Source organism: Salvelinus namaycush, unplaced genomic scaffold (genome assembly GCF_016432855.1).
Source record: "Salvelinus namaycush isolate Seneca unplaced genomic scaffold, SaNama_1.0 Scaffold480, whole genome shotgun sequence".
NCBI classification, from domain to species: domain Eukaryota; kingdom Metazoa; phylum Chordata; class Actinopteri; order Salmoniformes; family Salmonidae; genus Salvelinus; species Salvelinus namaycush.
The window spans coordinates 42,733-60,827 of NW_024061176.1; the positions used below are offsets into that span (position 1 = coordinate 42,733).

An 18,095-nucleotide genomic window follows, 5' to 3' on the forward strand; every position below is an offset into this window, starting at 1 on the left:
TGTGTGTGTGTGTGTGTGTGTGTGTGTGTGTGTGTGTGTGTGTGTGTGTGTGTGTGTGTGTGTGTGTGTGTGTGTGTGTGTGTGTGTGTGTGTGTGTGTGTGTGTGTGAATTAATGAATGAACTAATTTATGACATTTTTTTTGTCAAATCGCCAATTGGCAACCCGTCCCTTATGGGATTAATTGACACATAAACAAACACTATGGTAATTAAATCATTATTATTCTGTGTGTGTCAGGGTGGTGTGGCGAGGAGAGGGTTAATTATCTCTCTCTGAGGAATGGCAGTTCGACTTCTGACTCAGCTCTTCTCGTCTCCGATTGGATGGTATCGAGCGGCGACGGTGTGTGTGTCCCGCGGCATGCCCCAGTGTGTGTGTACGGAGCGGCGAGGGCGTGTGAGGTGCTGCGCTCCGAGGTGTTCTCCTCTTGTCACACACATGTTCCCATCATGCCTTTCATTATGCGCTGCCAACAGGAAGCCTGTCAGGAGACAGACGTCTGTGATGTCATTTCCTCCTACACACATCTCTGCCGACAGAGAGGACTCTGTGTCCACTGGAGAAGCACAAACCTCTGCCGTAAGTCTGTGTCCTGTTCTGTTCTGACGACACCTGTATATAAATATGTATGTTCTGTTCTGTTCTGATGACACCTGTATATAAATGTGTGTGTCCTGTTCTGTTCTGACGACACATGTATATAAATATGTTCTGTTCTGAAGAGACGTGTATTTAGCTTTGATTCCCGTCTCGGTTCGGTGTTCTCTCTGGTTTATAATACAGTAAAATCAGTGTTTTGACTTTGTAGCGCCTTCAGTGTGAGAAATGCACTTTACAAATAAAACCTTTATTACTACTATTATTATTATTACTTGATATTAATATCATGAATTATTATTATTATTGTGTATGATTATTGTTGATGATGATGATGATTCTTTATTATGATCAATATGATTAATATTATTATTATTGTGTGTAGCCATGCAGTGCCCCAGCTCCATGGAGTATGATGCATGTCGGACCGGGTGTGTGGAGGACTGCAGCAGCATTGGCCTGTCGCCTGGCAACTCGGGGGTTCTTAGTGGTAACGGGAGTGTGTGTATCACCAAGCCAACAGAAGGGTGTTTTTGTCCAGGGAACACGGTGCCTTTGGGGGGAGAGTGTGTGTCACCTGACGCCTGCAACCAGTGTGTCGACCAGCACGGACACACACACCCGGTGAGACAACACACAACCACATAACCACACTCACACACACAAAGCTAAAGGTTTTTACCAGAACACAGACTTTGTTCAAGCGGATGAAATCAACGTGCCAGCTAGGCCGCACCCTCAGGCCTCCACATTTCTCATCCCTCTGTCTCTCTGCTTCTCTCAACGTGCCAGTTTGGCCTGACCCTAACCCTAACCCTCCACATGTCTCATCCCTCTGTCTCTCAACGTTCCAGTTTAAAAAAATATATAAAAATTCACCTTTATTTAACCAGGTAGGCCAGTTGAGAACAAGTTCTCATTTACAACTGCGACCTGGCCAAGATAAAGCAAAGCAGTGTGACACAAACTACAACACAGAGTTACACATGGAATAAACAAACATACAGTCAATAACACAATAGAAAAAGTCTATATACAGTGTGTGCAAATGGTGTAAGGAGGTAAGGCAATAAATAGGCCATTGTAGCGAAGTAATTCCAATTTAGCAAATTATCACTGGTGTGATAGATGTGCAGATAATGATGTGCAAGTAGAAATGCTGGTGTGCAAAAGAGCAAGAAAGTTAATAAAAACAATATGGGGTGGGGTAGGCAGTTGGATGGGCTATTTACAAATGGGCTGTGTACAGCTGCAGCGATCAGTAAGCTGCTCAGATAGCTGATGCTTAAAGTTAGTGAGCGAGATATAAGTCTCCAACTTCAGCGATTTTTGCAATTCGTCCAGTCATTAGCAGCAGAGGACTGGAAGGAAAGGCGGCCAAAGAGGTGTTGGCTTTGGGGATGACCAATGAGATATACCTGCTGGAGTGCGTGCTACGGGTGGGTCTTGTTATGGTGACCAGTGAGCTGAGATAAGGCGGAGCTTTACCTAGCAAAGACTTATAGATGACCTGGAGCCAGTGGGTTTGGCGACAAATATGTAGCGAGGGCCAGCCGACGAGAGCATGCAGGTCGCAGTAGTGGGTGCATGTACCCACCACTGCACCCATAGACTGCATGTACTGTATTTTATTGATGGCGGTTATGATATCATTTAGTACCTTGAGTGTGGCTGAGGTGCACCCGTGACCAGCTCGGAAACCAGACTGCACAGTGGAGAAGGTACGTTGGGATTGTAAATGGTCAGCGATCTGTTTGTAAAGAAAGGCAGGGCAGGATGGATATAGGTCTGTAACAGTTTGGGTCTAGAGTGTCCCTCTTTGAAGAGGGGGATGACCACGGCAGCTTTCCAATCTTTAGGAATCTCGGACAATACGAAAGGGAGGTTGAACAGACTGGTAATAGGGGTTGCAACAATGGTGGCGGATAATTTTACTTTGGGCACATCAGTCAGACGAAAATGGAGAAAAATAGACCCTACGGGATGAGGTCAATATCCTGCCAGGATACCCAGGCGATTAGAAAGGCCTGCTCGCTGAAATGTTTTAGGGAGTGTTTGACAGTGATGAGGGGTGATCGTTTGAGCGCGGACCCATAGTGGATGCAGGCAATGAGGCAGTGATCGCTGAGATCCTGATTGAAAACAGCAGAGGTGTATTTGGAGGGCAAGTTGGTCAAGATAATATCTATAGGGTACACATTTTTACGGATTTAGGGTTGTACCTGGTGGGTTCCTTAATAATTTGTGTGAGATTGAGGGCATCTAGCTTATTTTATTTTGTTTTGTTTTTTAATTTCACCTTTATTTAACCAGGTAGGCAAGTTGAGAACAAGTTCTCATTTGCAACTGTGACCTGGCCAAGATAAAGCAAAGCAGTTCAACACAAACAACAACACAGAGTTACACATAAAATAAAAAAGCATACAATCAATAATACAGCGGAAAAATCAGAGAGGTAAGTCAATAAATAGGCCAAGGTGGTGAAGTAATTTCAATATAGCAATTAAACACTGGAATGGTAGGATGTGGAGAAGATTAATCTGCAAGTAGAGATACTGGGGTGCAAAGGAGCAAGATAAATAAATACATACAGTATGGGGATGAGGTAGATTGGATGGGCTATTTACAGATGAGCTATATACAGGTGCAGTGATCTGTGAGCTGCTCTGACAGCTGGTGCTTAACACAGTGTCCAAAGAAGGGCCAGAGGTATACAGAATAGTGTTGTCTGCGTAGAGGTGGATCAGAGAATCACCAGCAGCGACAGCGACATCATTGATGTATACAGAGAAGAGAGTCGGCCCGAGAATTGAACCCTGTGGCACCCCCATAAAGACTGCCAAAGGTCCGGGGTGGTCCTTAGATTGTAGGACTGCCGGAGTGTTAAGCATATCCAAGTTTAGGTCACCTAACAGAATGAACTTGTCACGATCTTTCAAGATCGAACCCAGAAGCAGACCAGGACAAGGAGCGTAGGACGAAGGTGAGTATTTATTTACAGTGAAATGTGAAAAGGTAGATATATCCAGATGGCGTAGCGGGCAGCGGTGGTGAGTAGATGAGAGGAAATAGGTGAATCCAATGTAGTAGCAGAATCCTCTGTCAACCAGGCGGGAATGGAGTGAATGATCCAGGTGAGTAACTGAAGACAAAACAAACGGAGGTAAGTTCAAGGCAAGCAATACGTAAATGAAAACAACAAAACAAATTCTATCCAACTGGAGTCTGGTACTCAGGCACAACATACTGTTCATGGCTAACGATCCGGCAGGGAATGGAAGTCAGGTCAGAGCTTTTGAAGGGTAGAGATGATGATCAGGACAGGTGTGCAGATTACTGACGGGAAACAGGTGCGGGTGAAATCAATCTCCCAATGAGCTAATTCGCCCGGCAACCAGACAGGGTGCGTTCCAGGACACCTGAAACACACTCCAGGACAGACACACAGGCAAACCCAGACTCAGGAAGCGGGATTCGTGACAGAACTCTGAAGATAGATGGGGGGCAATCAATTCACAAATGTGTGTGGGGTCTGTAACAAGAGGCAACAGTGAGAGACTCATTTCTGGAGAGATACATTTTTTAAATTAGAATCTCGAGCTGTTTGGGCATAGACCTGGAAAGTATGACAGAACTCCTCCCCCTTTGGCAGTTCTATCTTGACGGAAAATGTTGTAGTTGGGGATGGAAATCTCAGAATTATTGGTGGCCTTCCTAAGCTAGGATTCAGACACGGCAAGGACATCAGGGTTGGCGGAGTGTGCTAAAGCAGTGAGTAAAACAAAGTTAGGGAGGAGTCTTCTGATGTTAACATGCATGAAACCAAGGCTTTTACGGTTACAGAAGTCAACAAATGAGAGCGCCTGGGGACACACAGGGCCTGGGTTAACCTCTACATCACCTGAGGAACAGAGGAGGAGTAGGATGAGGGCACGGCTGAAGGCTATCAAAACTGGTTGTCTAGTGCGTTGGGGACAGAGTATAAAAGGAGCAGATTTCTGGGTGTGGTAGGATAGATTCAAGGCATAATGTACAGATAGGGGTAAGGTAGGGTACGGGTACAGTGGAGGTAAAACCTAGGCATTGAGTGACGATAAGAGAGGTTGCATCTCTGGACACAATAGTTATGCTGGGTGAGGTCACCGCATGTGTGAGAGGTGGGGCAAAAGAGGTATCTGAGGCATGTTGAGTGGGACTAAGGGCTCTGAAGTAAAATAAAACAATGATAACAACAGTATACAAGGCATATTGATATTAGAGAGAGAGATAAAGCGAGGCATGAAGCAATCACAGGTTTGATTAGCTAAGACAACAATGGGTAAGACAACAACAGCTAATCAGCTAAGAGAACAACAACAGGTAAAATGGCGATGAATGGGCAGAGAGGGTCAGTTAACTACACACAGGGTCTGAGTTCGAGGCTGGGGCCGACAGATAAACAAAATAAACAAAATGGAGTACCGTGAATAATGAACACTCCAGCAGGCATCAGCTATGTAGCCAAGTGATCATCGGGTCCAGTGAACAGCAATAGATGAAACAGGGAAGCCGCTAGGTAATCATTACCAAGCAGGAGACACGGCGTTCAAAAACGTTAGCAGGCCAGGGCTAGTAAAGCATCTTCATCGACGTCTGGCAAAGGCCGCTTTAGGGCGCAACAGATGGAATTACGTCGGCAGACCAGTCGTGATGGAACGGCGGGGCTCCGTGCCTACAAAGGGCCCAGGCCAGTTGGCAAAAGAGGTATTGTAGCTGGAGTAATTTTGTTTGCTAGCCGGGAGATGCGACTGGCTCGAGGCTAACTGTTGCTAGATTCAGGACAAGGGCATTAGCCACTATAGCCACTCGGTAGCAGCTAGCTAGCAGCGATGATCCGATGCAAAGTTCCAGAGCTTACGGCAAGAATCCGGTGATGTACTGGATTCTAGTCGTGTTAGTGAAGAGTCCGGGAAGCATCAGCTGTGTAGCCGAGTGATCATAGGGTCCACTGAGTAGGCCGGGAGATGGGCCTGGCTCAAGGCTAGCTTCGGGGCTGGGCTACTTGGTAGCAGCTAACTAGCTGCGATGATCAGGAGTAATGGTCCAGGGCTTACGGCAGGAATCAGGTGTTGTAGTGGAGTCCAGTATGCTCAGGGTTCATAACGCGCTGTGCAGACTGGCAGACTGGCAAGTATTATCCATTATCAATTATACATAAAAGCGCCTGGTGTCTGTGCTAAAGGTAAAGGCCGCTAGCTGTGGCTAACAATGACTAAGTAGCTAGTAGCTAATTAGCTGGTTAGCTTCTGATGGCTAGCTGCTGATGGAGGTTCTGGTTGTAAGGTCTAAAAATAGCAGATCCGTATCACATTGGGTGAGGCGGGTTTCCGGAAGGTATATTTCATTTAAAAATGGAAAAAGAGATTGAAAATATATTGAAATATATAAAAAAAAGACGAAAAAAATCAGATTTTACACGGGAGAACGACAAACAACGTCTGCACTGCTACGCCATCTTGGATACATGTGGCCTAACCCTAACCCTAAACCTAACCCTTCACATTTCTCATCCCTCTGTCTCTCTGATTCTCTGCTCCTGTTCTTTCAAACACATGAAAGGAATTTATACTACATGTGTGTGTGTTTTTGGTTTTACTATCCTTTTTAGGACCAGAGTTCTCACAAGGATAGTAAAACAAGGACAATTTAGACAGGTAGGGACATTTTGCAGGTCGAGCATGAAAAGCAAAACTCATGGTACACGTCGCCAGCTCATATCTGTGTGGAGCTGGATTCAGTGCTCTCTTCTGCATTAAAACCAAACATCCATCCAGGTTGGATGTGACAGCAGAGATGAGATGCTCACTGTCGACCACGCCCACAGACTTTGAGAAGCTCCGATGCGACATGCATCAAGCACAGCCATCTTGTTGTTGGTGGTGAGATAAGAGACAATCTGAAAATTGACTGCCATAGCCCCAAATGAAAAAGTCAACATTGGCTGTTAATTACATTGTTTTTTCACATGGTTGGGGTCGTAAGGATTTTCAGATGTCAAAATGGGGTCACGTGGCAAAACATTTTGGGAACCCCTGCGTTAGGGGTTAGCGTTAGGGGTTAGCGTTAGGGGTTAGCGTTAGGGGTTAGGAAAAATAGGATTTTGAATGGGAATAAATTGGTCCCCACAAGGATAGTAAAACGTGTGTGTTTTTGTGTAGTATCTACAGAGCTGGGTGCCAGAGGAGAACACGTGTCTGATTTGTATGTGTCTGGATCGCCAACGTATCAACTGCACTGCTCGCCCCTGCATTGATCATAAAGGTAAAACACACACACATACCGACCCTGCATTGATCATAAAGGTAAAACACACACACATACCGACCCTGCATTGATCATAAAGGTAAAACACACACACATACCGACCCTGCATTGATCATAAAGGTAAAACACACATACATACCGACCCTGCATTGATCATAAAGGTAAAACACACACACATACCGACCCTGCATTGATCATAAAGGTAAAACACACACACATACCGACCCTGCATTGATCATAAAGGTAAAACACACACACATACCGACCCTACATTGATCATAAAGGTAAAACACACACACATACCGACCCTGCATTGATCATAAAGGTAAAACACACACACATACCGACCCTGCATTGATCATAACAGTAAAACACACACACATACCGACCCTGCATTGATCATAACGGTAAAACACACACACATACCGACCCTGCATTGATCATAACGGTAAAACACACACACATACCGACCCTGCATTGATCATAAAGGTAAAACACACATACATACCGACCCTACATTGATCATAACGGTAAAACACACACACATACCGACCCTGCATTGATCATAAAGGTAAAACACACACATACCGACCCTGCATTGATCATAACGGTAAAACACACATACATACCGACCCTGCATTGATCATAACGGTAAAACACACATACATACCGACCCTGCATTGATCATAAAGGTAAAACACACATACATACCGACCCTACATTGATCATAACGGTAAAACACAAACATACCGACCCTGCATTGATCATAACGGTAAAACACACATACATACCGACCCTACATTGATCATAAAGGTAAAACACACATACATACCGACCCTACATTGATCATAACGGTAAAACACATACATACCGACCCTGCATTGATCATAAAGGTAAAACACACACACATACCGACCCTGCATTGATCATAAAGGTAAAACACACATACATACCGACCCTGCATTGATCATAAAGGTAAAACACACATACATACCGACCCTGCATTGATCATAACGGTAAAACACACATACATACCGACCCTGCATTGATCATAACGGTAAGACACACATACATACCGACCCTGCATTGATCATAAAGGTAAAACACACATACATACCGACCCTGCATTGATCATAACGGTAAAACACACATACATACCGACCCTGCATTGATCATAACGGTAAGACACACATACATACCGACCCTGCATTGATCATAAAGGTAAAACACAAATACATACCGACCCTGCATTGATCATAACGGTAAAACACACATACATACCGACCCTGCATTGATCATAACGGTAAAACACACATACATACCGACCCTGCATTGATCATAAAGGTAAAACACACATACATACCGACCCTGCATTGATCATAACGGTAAGACACACATACATACCGACCCTGCATTGATCATAAAGGTAAAACACACATACATACCGACCCTGCATTGATCATAACGGTAAAACACACATAAATACCGACCCTGCATTGATCATAACGGTAAAACACACATACATACCGACCCTGCATTGATCATAAAGGTAAAACACACATACATACCGACCCTACATTGATCATAAAGGTAAAACACACATACATACCGACCCTGCATTGATCATAACGGTAAAACACACATACATACCGACCCTACATTGATCATAACGGTAAGACACACATACATACCGACCCTACATTGATCATAAAGGTAAAACACACATACATACCGACCCTACATTGATCATAAAGGTAAAACACACATACATACCGACCCTACATTGATCATAAAGGTAAAACACACATACATACCGACCCTGCATTGATCATAAAGGTAAAACACACATACATACCGACCCTGCATTGATCATAACGGTAAGACACACATACATACCGACCCTGCATTGATCATAAAGGTAAAACACACATACATACCGACCCTACATTGATCATAACGGTAAAACACACATACATACCGACCCTACATTGATCATAACGGTAAAACACACATACATACCGACCCTGCATTGATCATAACGGTAAAACACACATACATACCGACCCTGCATTGATCATAAAGGTAAAACACACATACATACCGACCCTGCATTGATCATAAAGGTAAAACACACATACATACCGACCCTACATTGATCATAACGGTAAAACACACACACATACCGACCCTGCATTGATCATAACGGTAAAACACACATACATACCGACCCTGCATTGATCATAAAGGTAAAACACACATACATACCGACCCTGCATTGATCATAAAGGTAAAACACACATACATACCGACCCTACATTGAACATAAAGGTAAAACACACATACATACCGACCCTACATTGAACATAAAGGTAAAACACACATACATACCGACCCTACATTGAACATAAAGGTAAAACACACATACATACCGACCCTGCATTGATCATAAAGGTAAAACACACATACATACCGACCCTACATTGATCATAACGGTAAAACACACACATACCGACCCTGCATTGATCATAACGGTAAAACACACATACATACCGACCCTACATTGATCATAAAGGTAAAACACACATACATACCGACCCTGCATTGATCATAACGGTAAAACACACATACATACCGACCCTACATTGATCATAAAGGTAAAACACACATACATACCGACCCTGCATTGATCATAACGGTAAAACACACATACATACCGACCCTGCATTGATCATAACGGTAAAACACACATACATACCGACCCTACATTGATCATAAAGGTAAAACACACATACATACCGACCCTGCATTGATCATAACGGTAAAACACACATACATACCGACCCTACATTGATCATAACGGTAAAACACACATACATACCGACCCTGCATTGATCATAACGGTAACACACACATACATACCGACCCTACATTGATCATAACGGTAAAACACACATACATACCGACCCTGCATTGATCATAACGGTAAAACACACACACATACCGACCCTGCATTGATCATAACGGTAACACACACATACATACCGACCCTACATTGATCATAACGGTAAAACACACACACATACCGACCCTGCATTGATCATAAAGGTAAAACACACACACATACCGACCCTGCATTGATCATAACGGTAAAACACACATACATACCGACCCTGCATTGATCATAAAGTTAAAACACACACATACCGACCCTACATTGATCATAACGGTAAAACACACATACATACCGACCCTGCATTGATCATAACAGTAAAACACACACACATACCGACCCTGCATTGATCATAAAGGTAACACACACACACATACCGACCCTGCATTGATCATAACGGTAAAACACACACATACCGACCCTGCATTGATCATAACGGTAAGACACACACACATACCGACCCTGCATTGATCATAACGGTAAAACACACATACATACCGACCCTGCATTGATCATAACGGTAAAACACACATACATACCGACCCTGCATTGATCATAAAGGTAAAACACACATACATACCGACCCTGCATTGATCATAACAGTAAAACACACACACATACCGACCCTGCATTGATCATAAAGGTAAAACACACACACATACCGACCCTGCATTGATCATAAAGGTAAAACACACATACATACCGACCCTGCATTGATCATAAAGGTAAAACACACACACATACCGACCCTACATTGATCATAAAGGTAAAACACACATACATACCGACCCTGCATTGATCATAACGGTAAAACACACATACATACCGACCCTGCATTGATCATAAAGGTAAAACACACACACATACCGACCCTACATTGATCATAAAGGTAAAACACACATACATACCGACCCTGCATTGATCATAACGGTAAAACACACATACATACCGACCCTACATTGATCATAACGGTAAAACACACATACATACCGACCCTGCATTGATCATAACGGTAAAACACACATACATACCGACCCTGCATTGATCATAACGGTAAAACACACATACATACCGACCCTGCATTGATCATAACGGTAAAACACACATACATACCGACCCTACATTGATCATAACGGTAAAACACACATACATACCGACCCTACATTGATCATAACGGTAAAACACACACACATACCGACCCTGCATTGATCATAACGGTAAAACACACATACATACCGACCCTGCATTGATCATAAAGGTAAAACACACATACATACCGACCCTACATTGATCATAAAGGTAAAACACACATACATACCGACCCTGCATTGATCATAACGGTAAGACACACATACATACCGACCCTACATTGATCATAAAGGTAAAACACACATACATACCGACCCTACATTGATCATAAAGGTAAAACACACATACATACCGACCCTGCATTGATCATAAAGGTAAAACACATACATACCGACCCTGCATTGATCATAACGGTAAAACACACATACATACCGACCCTACATTGATCATAACGGTAAAACAAACATACATACCGACCCTACATTGATCATAAAGGTAAAACACACATACATACCGACCCTGCATTGATCATAAAGGTAAAACACATACATACCGACCCTGCATTGATCATAACGGTAAGACACATACATACCGACCCTACATTGATCATAACGGTAAAACACACATACATACCGACCCTGCATTGATCATAAAGGTAAAACACATACATACCGACCCTGCATTGATCATAACGGTAAAACACACATACATACCGACCCTGCATTGATCATAAAGGTAAAACACACATACATACCGACCCTACATTGATCATAAAGGTAAAACACACATACATACCGACCCTGCATTGATCATAACGGTAAGACACACATACATACCGACCCTACATTGATCATAAAGGTAAAACACACATACATACCGACCCTGCATTGATCATAACGGTAAAACACACATACATACCGACCCTGCATTGATCATAAAGGTAAAACACATACATACCGACCCTGCATTGATCATAACGGTAAGACACATACATACCGACCCTACATTGATCATAACGGTAAAACACACATACATACCGACCCTGCATTGATCATAAAGGTAAAACACATACATACCGACCCTGCATTGATCATAACGGTAAGACACATACATACCGACCCTGCATTGATCATAACGGTAAAACACACATACATACCGACCCTGCATTGATCATAACGGTAAAACACACATACATACCGACCCTGCATTGATCATAACGGTAAAACACACATACATACCGACCCTGCATTGATCATAACGGTAAAACACACATACATACCGACCCTGCATTGATCATAACGGTAAAACACACATACATACCGACCCTGCATTGATCATAACGGTAAGACACATACATACCGACCCTGCATTGATCATAACGGTAAGACACACATACATACCGACCCTGCATTGATCATAAAGGTAAAACACACATACATACCGACCCTGCATTGATCATAAAGGTAAAACACACATACATACCGACCCTGCATTGATCATAAAGGTAAAACACACATACATACCGACCCTGCATTGATCATAAAGGTAAAACACACATACATACCGACCCTGCATTGATCATAAAGGTAAAACACACATACATACCGACCCTGCATTGATCATAAAGGTAAAACACACACATACATACCGACCCTGCATTGATCATAACGGTAAAACAAACATACATACCGACCCTGCATTGATCATAACGGTAAAACACACATACATACCGACCCTGCATTGATCATAAAGGTAAAACACACATACATACCGACCCTGCATTGATCATAAAGGTAAAACACACATACATACCGACCCTGCATTGATCATAACAGTAAAACACACATACATACCGACCCTGCATTGATCATAACGGTAAAACACACATACATACCGACCCTGCATTGATCATAACAGTAAAACACACATACATACCGACCCTGCATTGATCATAACGGTAAAACACACATACATACCGACCCTGCATTGATCATAACGGTAAAACACACATACATACCGACCCTGCATTGATCATAACGGTAAGACACACATACATACCGACCCTGCATTGATCATAAAGGTAAAACACACATACATACCGACCCTGCATTGATCATAAAGGTAAAACACACATACATACCGACCCTACATTGATCATAACGGTAACACACATACATACCGACCCTACATTGATCATAAAGGTAAAACACACATACATACCGACCCTGCATTGATCATAACGGTAAAACACACATACATACCGACCCTGCATTGATCATAACAGTAAAACACACACATACATACCGACCCTACATTGATCATAACAGTAAAACACACATACATACCGACCCTGCATTGATCATAACAGTAAAACACACACATACATACCGACCCTACATTGATCATAACAGTAAAACACACATACATACCGACCCTGCATTGATCATAACAGTAAAACACACACATACATACCGACCCTACATTGATCATAACAGTAAAACACACACATACATACCGACCCTACATTGATCATAACAGTAAAACACACATACATACCGACCCTGCATTGATCATAACAGTAAAACACACATACATACCGACCCTACATTGATCATAAAGGTAAAACACACATACATACCGACCCTGCATTGATCATAACGGTAAAACACACACACATACCGACCCTGCATTGATCATAAAGGTAAAACACACACACATACCGACCCTGCATTGATCATAACGGTAAAACACACATACATACCGACCCTACATTGATCATAAAGGTAAAACACATACATACCGACCCTGCATTGATCATAACGGTAAAACACACACACATACCGACCCTGCATTGAACATAAAGGTAAAACACACATACATACCGACCCTGCATTGATCATAAAGGTAAAACACACATACATACCGACCCTGCATTGATCATAAAGGTAAAACACACATACATACCGACCCTACATTGATCATAAAGGTAAAACACACATACATACCGACCCTGCATTGATCATAAAGGTAAAACACACACACATACCGACCCTGCATTGATCATAAAGGTAAAACACACACACATACCGACCCTGCATTGAACATAAAGGTAAAACACACATACATACCGACCCTGCATTGATCATAAAGGTAAAACACACATACATACCGACCCTACATTGATCATAACAGTAAAACACACATACATACCGACCCTGCATTGATCATAAAGGTAAAACACACATACATACCGACCCTGCATTGATCATAAAGGTAAAACACACATACATACCGACCCTGCATTGATCATAAAGGTAAAACACACATACATACCGACCCTGCATTGATCATAAAGGTAAGACACACATACATACCGACCCTGCATTGATCATAAAGGTAAAACACACATACATACCGACCCTGCATTGATCATAAAGGTAAAACACACACACATACCGACCCTGCATTGATCATAACAGTAAAACACACATACATACCGACCCTGCATTGATCATAAAGGTAAAACACACATACATACCGACCCTGCATTGATCATAAAGGTAAAACACACATACATACCGACCCTGCATTGATCATAAAGGTAAAACACACATACATACCGACCCTGCATTGATCATAACAGTAAAACACACATACATACCGACCCTGCATTGATCATAAAGGTAAAACACACATACATACCGACCCTGCATTGATCATAACAGTAAAACACACATACATACCGACCCTGCATTGATCATAACAGTAAAACACACATACATACCGACCCTGCATTGAACATAAAGGTAAAACACACATACATACCGACCCTGCATTGATCATAAAGGTAAAACACACATACATACCGACCCTGCATTGATCATAACGGTAAAACACACATACATACCGACCCTGCATTGAACATAAAGGTAAAACACACATACATACCGACCCTGCATTGAACATAAAGGTAAAACACACATACAGTGTTGTGGAAAAGTATTTGCCCTCTTTGTAATTTTCTCTATTTTTGCATATTTTTGATGCTGAATGTTTTCAACCAAAACCTGATATTAGATAAAGGGAACAATTGAAACAACAATTGCATACGAAGTATGTAACATCAAATCAAATCAAATTGTATTAGTCACATGCACCGAATTCACCTTACAGTGAAATACTTACTTACAAGCCCCTAACCAACAATTCAGTTTTAAAAAACACGAATAAGAATAAGAAATAAAAGTAAAAGTAGTTAAAGAGCAGCAGTAAAATAACAAAAGCGATACTATATACAGGGGGTACCAGTACAGAGTCAATGTGGAGGCTATATACAGGGTGGTACCGGTACAGAGTCAATGTGGAGGCTATATACAGGGTGGTACCGGTACAGAGTCAATGTGGAGGTTATATACAGGGGGGTACCGGTACAGAGTCAATGTGGAGGCTATATACAGGGGGTACCGGTACAGAGTCAATGTGGAGGCTATATACAGGGGGTACCAGTACAGAGTCAATGTGGAGGCTATATACAGGGGGTACCGGTACAGAGTCAATGTGGAGGCTATATACAGGGGGTACCGGTACAGAGTCAATGTGGAGGCTATATACAGGGTGTTACGGTACAGAGTCAATGTGGAGGCTATATACAGGAGGTACCGGTACAGAGTCAATGTGGAGGCTATATACAGGGGGTACCGGTACAGAGTCAATGTGGAGACTATATACAGGGGGGTACCGGTACAGAGTCAATGTGGAGGCTATATACAGGGGGTACCGGTACAGAGTCAATGTGGAGGCTATATACAGGGGGTACCGGTACAGAGTCAGTGTGGAGGCTATATACAGGGGGTACTGGTACAGAGTCAATGTGGAGGTTATATACAGGGGGTACCGGTACAGAGTCAATGTGGAGGCTATATACAGGGGGTACCGGTACAGAGTCAATGTGGAGGCTATATACAGGGTGTTACGGTACAGAGTCAATGTGGAGGCTATATACAGGAGGTACCGGTACAGAGTCAATGTGGAGGCTATATACAGGGGGTACCGGTACAGAGTCAATGTGGAGACTATATACAGGGGGGTACCGGTACAGAGTCAATGTGGAGGCTATATACAGGGGGTACCGGTACAGAGTCAATGTGGAGGTTATATACAGGGGGTACTGGTACAGAGTCAATGTGGAGGCTATATACAGGGAGTACCGGTACAGAGTCAATGTGGAGGCTATATACAGGGGGTACCGGTACAGAGTCAATGTGGAGGCTATATACAGGAGGTACCGGTACAGAGTCAATGTGGAGGCTATATACAGGGGGTACCGGTACAGAGTCAATGTGGAGACTATATACAGGGGGGTACCGGTACAGAGTCAATGTGGAGGCTATATACAGGGGGTACCGGTACAGAGTCAATGTGGAGGCTATATACAGGGGGTACCGGTACAGAGTCAATGTGGAGGCTATATACAGGGTGTTACGGTACAGAGTCAATGTGGAGGCTATATACAGGGGGTACTGGTACAGAGTCAATGTGGAGGCTATATACAGGGGGTACCTGTATAGCGTCAATGTGGAGGCTATATACAGGGGGTACCAGTACAGAGTCAATGTGGAGGCTATATACAGGGGGTACCGGTACAGAGTCAATGTGGAGGCTATATACAGGGGGTACCGGTACCGAGTCAATGTGGAGGCTATATACAGGGGGTACCAGTACAGAGTCAATGTGGAGGCTATATACAGGGAGTACCGGTACAGAGTCAATGTGGAGGCTATATACAGGGGGTACCGGTACAGAGTCAATGTGGAGGCTATATACAGGAGGTACCGGTACAGAGTCAATGTGGAGGCTATATACAGGGGGTACCGGTACAGAGTCAATGTGGAGACTATATACAGGGGGGTACCGGTACAGAGTCAATGTGGAGGCTATATACAGGGGGTACCGGTACAGAGTCAATGTGGAGGCTATATACAGGGGGTACCGGTACAGAGTCAATGTGGAGGCTATATACAGGGGGTACTGGTACAGAGTCAATGTGGAGGCTATATACAGGGGGTACCGGTACAGAGTCAATGTGGAGGCTATATACAGGGGGTACCAGTACAGAGTCAATGTGGAGACTATATACAGGGGGTACCGGTACAGAGTCAATGTGGAGGCTATATACAGGGGGGGTACCGGTACAGAGTCAATGTGAGGCTATATACAGGGGGTACTGGTACAGAGTCAATGTGGAGGCTATATACAGGGGGTACCTGTACAGAGTCAATGTGCGGGGCACTGGTTAGTCAAGGTAATTGAGGTAATATGTACATGTAGGTGGAGTTATTAAAGTGACTATGCATAGGTAATAACAGAGAGTAGCAGCGGCGTAAATGGGTGGGAGGAAATGCAAAAAGTCTGTGTAGCTATATCATTAGATGTTCAGGAGTCTTGTGGCTTGGGGGTAGAAGCTGTTTAGAAGCCTCTTGGACCTAGACTTAGCACTCCGGTACCGCTTTCTGTGCGGTAGCAGAGAGAACAGTCAATGACTAGGGTGGCTGGGTCTTTGACAATTTTTAGGGCCTTCCTCTGTCTCCGCCTGGTATACAGGTCCTGGATGGCAGGAAGCTTGGCCCCAGTGATGTACTGGGCCGTACACACTATCCTCTGTATGTGACTAATGATCCAATGCCCCTGTGTGAAAAAGTAATTGCCCCCTTACACTCAATATACTGGTTGTGCTACCTTCAGCTGATTGGGATTAGGTCTGGACTTTGACTTGGCCATTCCAAAACTTTAACATTTGTTGCTTTATAACCATTTTCATTTCAACTTGTTTGTGTGATTTGGATCATTGGCTTGTTGAATAACCCAGCTACATTTCAGCTTCAGCTCACAGACGGATGGCCTTACATTCTCCTGTTGAATTCTCTGATACAGAGCAGAATTCATAGTTCTTTCTGTTAAGGCAAGTTGTCCAGGTCCTGAGGCAGCAAAGTAACCCCAAACCATCACACTACCACCACCATGCTTGACCGTTGGTATGAAGTTCTTACTGTGGAATGCAGTGTTTGGTTGTCTCCAGACATAAGCTGACTCAAGATTGCCAAAAATCACCTGGAAGCACCTGGATGATCATCAAGACTCTTGGAAGAATGTCCTAC

General features: G+C 43.3%; 1 protein-coding gene across 1 annotated transcript in view; it reads left to right on the plus strand.

Moving 5' to 3' along the window:
* vwf (von Willebrand factor) overlaps positions 1-18,095 on the plus strand; it is a gene marked incomplete at its 5' end in the record, with an annotated part of 113,917 nt that overhangs the window by 37,196 nt on the left and 58,626 nt on the right. Inside the window, 3 exons of the mRNA XM_038986448.1 lie at positions 240-581; positions 985-1,223; positions 6,797-6,899. Of these exons, the coding sequence (XP_038842376.1) occupies positions 240-581; positions 985-1,223; positions 6,797-6,899 (684 nt within the window). The remainder of the gene's footprint in view (positions 1-239; positions 582-984; positions 1,224-6,796; positions 6,900-18,095) is intronic.